Source organism: Oryx dammah, unplaced genomic scaffold (assembly GCF_014754425.2).
Source record: "Oryx dammah isolate SB20612 unplaced genomic scaffold, SCBI_Odam_1.1 HiC_scaffold_1538, whole genome shotgun sequence".
In the NCBI taxonomy this organism is placed as follows: Eukaryota; Metazoa; Chordata; class Mammalia; order Artiodactyla; family Bovidae; genus Oryx; species Oryx dammah.
The window spans coordinates 439-6081 of NW_024071652.1; the positions used below are offsets into that span (position 1 = coordinate 439).

The 5643-nt window shown below is 49.9% G+C and overlaps 1 protein-coding gene and 1 pseudogene across 1 annotated transcript; both read right to left on the bottom strand.

The window, feature by feature from the left end:
- Positions 1 to 1242: 1242 nt before the first annotated feature.
- On the bottom strand, positions 1243 to 2350 carry LOC120859554 (opticin-like; the record flags this gene model as incomplete). Its single annotated transcript, XM_040235621.1, has 2 exons — positions 2126 to 2350; positions 1243 to 1381 (listed from the first exon to the last, which is right to left on the bottom strand). Coding segments are annotated over exons 1-2 (364 nt in total), but the record flags the coding sequence as incomplete, so codon positions are not given.
- Positions 2351 to 3342: 992 nt separating this feature from the next.
- On the bottom strand, positions 3343 to 3442 carry LOC120859556 (annotated as a pseudogene).
- Positions 3443 to 5643: the final 2201 nt, after the last annotated feature.

Sequence of the window (5643 nt, forward strand, 5' to 3'; positions counted from 1 at the left end):
TCTAGGACATTTAGGTGCAACCACAGAGGTGGATGTGTTAGTCTCCTTTCCATGGGGCTTCTCTCTGGCCCCCAAAAGTGCACTGCAGACGATACAAAGCCAGCACAATGGCCAATGGCTGCTGACTCTACTACCTGCCTTGTGGGTGAGGAATTAGGTTCTAGGTGGCTCCCAAAGGCATAATAGAGTCAAGGTGGAGTGGACACTGACTGTCTAGGATTCATTTCCCCTTCTTATGATATCAGCATCTCAGTTTGCTGTTGGGAAACATCCCTCCCCTCTTCTCAGTCGATGACCAGTGGTCATGAGACTTACACCAGGCCACCTAGCTCAGACTGGCTTTAACAAGTTGGGATGGTTTTATTGAATACTGTAGACAGTCTCTCTCTCTTGCTCTTAAAAGGACATAAGTTACTAAAGACCACTGCTAGTCCAGCTCAAGGAGGAACTCTGATGGTAGTAACATAGACTCAAGATTAAGAGACAGCTTTTCCTCACCAGCCATGAGTTGACAGTGTGCTTATCCCCAGGCCTTGGATGGCAGGTCCAGCTGAGGCCCTTTAAGCCTGGGAGGTCATAGATTCCTGCCTGAAGTGTTTTCTCTAATGATGCCTCATTACCCTGTACCCACTCAAGGCAAACATCTCAAGAGAAGAATAGGAGCTGAGAACAAGCAGTTCCGGAATTAACTGCATCCTCCTGTGCCTCAGTTCTGACCCCCAGCAGAGTGCAAGCCCCTGCTGATGGATATGCCAGCGTCTGAGTCTCCAGGAGGGCCTCAGCGAGTAGGGGAGAAGATGCTAGGGAGGGAATTCAAGCTGAAAAGCAAAAGAAATTCTTAATTTGCCCCCATGCCAAATGACAGCCACAAAGTTATTTATTCTTCTGTACAGGTTTTAAATTGTCTCTAATCTAATTACCGCTCAACCTGCTCCCCCAGCGATGCCATTAATTAAGGTAGGTGGCTTTGCTAGGCACAGGGGAGTTCTTGCTTTCTTTGCCTTCCATCCTGGTTGTGCGTTCAGGAAGAAGCATCAGGAACAGTCAGCCTCTCCCTTTGTTTCCCATGCCCCGCCCGCCCACCTTCCCCCAACCCCACCCCAACCCTGTGGCTGTTTCCCCTTCCCTCCCTGACCTTCTGCTCTCCACCCCTGACAATACTCCTCTTTGGCACCCCTGGCGCTCGGGCGTGGCTACCCAGTCCGTGACCCGTGGCTCCTGAGGCTGTGCCTGTGAACTTACCATGGTTGGTTGGGGCAGCCAGCCGGCCTAGTGTCGGAGACCTAGCCATCGTCGTGGGGTTTGAAGGGAGTGTCCTTGCAGCCTCTGTGCTCTGAGTAAAACGTGTCCTGGTGAGAGAAGCCAGGCTGGTGCCTTTAACCTGGAGACACAGCACACAGTAAGTCAGTTTTTGCCTGAGAGGAACTTCGCTTTGTAGTCTGGGAACATCAGCAACCAATTCCAAGCTTACAGAGATTCCCTGTGGAGAACAGGGGAAGGTGGGCAGAAAGTGGGACAAGCAAGGACTTTCTGAGCATCTGGTCTCTCATCACGCTCTGGAGGCCGAAACGGAGATCCAGACGGGGAGGGCCTGAGCTCAGGGGCCAGCAGGCGGCCAAGCTGGTGGGAGAGCTAGGATCAATGTCCAGAGCCCCTGACCGGGGACCTTCCCTTGCCTGGGGATCAGGCTCACACAGCAAGCGAGTGCACTCTTCACGTCAGCCTGTGAAGGCAGGCAGGGCTGAGGAATGGACTTCTGAACTGAAGGCAGTCTAGGAAAGGCTGCGGCACTCCTTTTTGCTAGGAGAATGTGAGGACACCGCTGATGTTCCAGTGAGATACACTTTATGGTCTCACTTGAAGGCCGAGGGAGGGAGGGATGTGTGACTTCTAAGGGAAGGCTCACAATTTTTGCTACAAATTTGAAGTTTGGGGTCTTCTTTCTTTGCATTATGTAAGTGACAGTTTCCTGTGGAGGAACAAGAATTTCACTTCCCAGAGAAGGACGGAGGCTTGAGACAGCTGATTTCGAGGTAGAGAGGGACCAGGCCTCGGGTTCCCCGTTTCTTTCAGGGAACGCAGTGAGTCTGCTGCGTGTGAGTGGAGTTGCTGCAGTGAACCTCACCTGGGGGAGCTGGTCCCCGTAGTCTGTGAGCTCGTCATAGCTGCTTGGATCGATGACCTCATCGTAGTTGTCCAGGCTCAGGACATAGTCCCCCAGATGCAGAATGGTGTAAGAATCGCCTTCCCCGTGTGGCTGGTCTTCTCCCCTCTCCTCCTTTGAGAGAGATGCTGTCCCTGCTTCCTGCAGCATCAGGATCAGAAGGCTCAGTAAGGCCAGGAGCTTCATGGGGGTCCTGGCGGGTGGGGAATGGAATGAGAACAGAGCCGAATCACTAAGGCATCCAGTCCTGGGGGAACAGCTCACAAACTCATCCCACTTCCCACGCCTATGCTTGCAGACCTTTAAGCGGTTCGTCACACTTAGTGTCTTCATTGCAAGTGTAGGCTCCCTCCACGCTGGGGCTGCATCTCAGAGGATGCCTCCTGGCGGCCCCCGCTTTAGTCTCGTCCACACACTGATACTCATTCATGCGTGCAGGAATGTGCAGAGGCACCTGGGAAAATCTCATTTACTCATCTCAACACACACACTCATGCGTGTCCCCCTGTCTACATAACTCCCTACTAACTAGGCATACACAGATGTGCTCTCTTATATAGTCACCCATTCAGAGTACAACTGTTACCCACTACACTCGATTTAGAGAAACTTTACCATTAAGGAAACCTGTGGTTTTTAAGAAGATCATTCATTCATTCGTGCCTTTTGCCTGACTAACACTTATGAGCTATCTGAATAGTCCCAGGCCCTGGATTTGTCTCTGGGGGCACAGAAATAAATAGGGCAAGCCTAGTTCCAGGAATGCCTAATCCATTTAGGGAACATAGGCTTAAAAATTGATTCCAGTTAGAATTGATTACAGAAAAGAATGTTAGTTTTAAAATATATTTATGAATGCAGCTTTTTAGAAACAAAAGATTACAGAAACAAAAGAACTCTTTGTGTATGGAACACACCCAGAAAGTTCCATAGGTATCTCTGTACAGATGAGTTCAAATGTTCATGCATGTTCAGCCACGTATGCACAGACGGGTCAGGGAATGTGTGTCGTGTGGGTGTGAAGTAGCTGGTGTATTTCTGTTAATGCATCTTTCCCCAAAGTCAGCTGCACGAGTCTCTAGGAGACTCTTATTTTCCCTTCAATTTTTAAAATTGAAGTCTAGCTGATTTACAGTGTTGGGCCAATCTTTGCTGTATAGCAAAGTGATTCAGTTATAAATAATACGGACTGCTTCATGAGTTTGTATGTTATCCTTGTGCAGGGACCATGCTAATCTTCTGTATCACCCCAATTTTATTTTGTTTTTTATTTTTTAATTGGATGATAATCGCTTTACAATGTTGTGTTGGTTTCTGCCATAGAACTCGAATCAGTCATAATTACATTGATAAAGTGTGTGTGTGTGTGTAGCGCATATATATATATATATATATATGCTGCTAAAGTGAGCACTTTCCCTCTTTCTTAATTTTTGCTGAGCATGGGGGTAAGCCCCCATCCATAGCAAGAGCTGTCTCTTCAACTTACCTCCCATACATTACTCCAAACCAAATTATATAATCAAAAAAAATCTTAAAGAAGAAAGCCCTAAAATGAGTTACTGCCACCCTCCAACCTCAACGCCAACACCCCACCCCGCTGCACCCGGTGCCCCGCTCCGCCCGTGCTCGCCCTCACTTGCGCAGCAAAATATCAAAGCCCACAAAATATCAAAGTCTTACTCTGTAGACTCTGGGTTCCAAATGGAGCCTCACAGCTTCCAGAGAGGCAGGAATTCTGCTGCAGACCCTCTGAGGGGCCTGCGTAGAAGGTTGCCTGGGGAGGGCGGGGACCGAGTCAAGCCAATGACTTCTCTCTCTCTCCTGACGTCCAGCCAGCCGTTTCTTCTCCCCTTTCCTCAGCGGGTCCCTCACGCCACCCCTCTGCTTGGTTGGAAAGACTCTCTCTCTCCCTGGCCCCAGCCCTCCCTTCCCAGGCCCACACGGACCCCTCCCACCTCCCACCTCATCCTTTCCTCTCTCTGTCTGCCGTCTGTCTCTTTCTGGCCCACTCTCTTTGAGGGGGCAGGTGGCTACTACCCCTGCAGGGGACACCCACCCCTCAGATCCTGCGCTCTCCAAGAAGAGAAGGCAGCCGTGGGGCTTTGTGGAGGGACGGAGCTCGCCTTTCCCGCTTTCTTCAGCCTGAGAGTGGCGCGGCTTTAGTTTCAGAGATGGAATCCAAAGATTTAAAGAGGCTCACCTGAGGTACTCTGACCAGCACCACTACCTGCCACCTGGACCTCTAATAGGGGACTATAAGTGCACAAAAATCACCACAGGGAGAGAGATTCAAAGAGGAGATGAACAGGGGGTGCAGTAGAATCTGAAAGCCAGCTTCAAGCTCTCCGACAATGAAGGAGAGGAAGATACAGGAAACTCTCCGGACCTACAAGAATGGGCCTCACAAAAGCATTTCCTGATCATAAACACCAGAAAGCATCGTGTGGGGTCCTCAGGTGTCTGAGAAGAATCTCCCCACTCTGGGGTCCTTACCAAAGACGCACTTCTTGGGAGAGACTCTTCTTTCCCTGATGCCTTTGCCAAGTCCCTGCTGAAGGCAGTGGGATGGAGCTCAGACACCCTCCTCCCAATTCGGCTGGCCTGTATACATGGTTTGCCCAGGTTCTTAGACAATGCTCCTCCTCTCTGCTTCCTCCCGCTAACCACGTACTAAAACCCAGCTGCATGGGTCTCAGGATCATTAATTAATCATTCAGTTCAGTTCAGTTGCTCAGTTGTGTCCAGCTTTTTGCGACCCCATGAATCACAGCATACCAGGCCTCCCTGTCCATCACCAACTCCCGGAGTACACTCAAACTCACGTCCATCGAGTCGGTGATGCCATCCAGCCATCTCATCCTCTGTCGTCCCCTTCTCCTCCTGCCTCCAATCCCTCCCAGCATCAGGGTCTTTTCCAATGAGTCAGCTCTTTGCATGAGGTGGCCAAAATATTGGAGTTTCAGCTTCAGCATCAGTCCCTCCAATGAACACCCAGGACTGATCTCATTTAGGATGGACTGGTTGGATCTCCTTGCAGTCCAAGGGACTCTCAGGAGTCTTCTCCAACACCACAGTTCAAAAGCATCAATTCTTCGGTGTTCAGCTTTCTTCACAGTCCAACTCTCACATCCATACATGACCACAGGAAAAACCATAGCCTTGACTAGACAGACCTTTGTTGGCAAAGTAATAATTTCAGGATCATTTAATCCAAATCTTTTATAGTACAGGTAGAGAATCAGAGGCCCAGCAAAGAGAGGTGACTTGCCCAAGATCACACAGAGCCAGCATCAGGTTCTAAATCCTTAATTCATATGACCTCTGCCTTCTTTTGGAAAAGGAAATGGCAACCCACTCCAGTATTCTTGCCTGGAGAATCCCAGGGACAGAGGAGCCTGGTGGGCTGCCGTCTAGAGTCAGACACGACTGAAGTGACTTAGCAGCAGCAGCAGCTGCCTTCTTTGCCTCACCCTAGA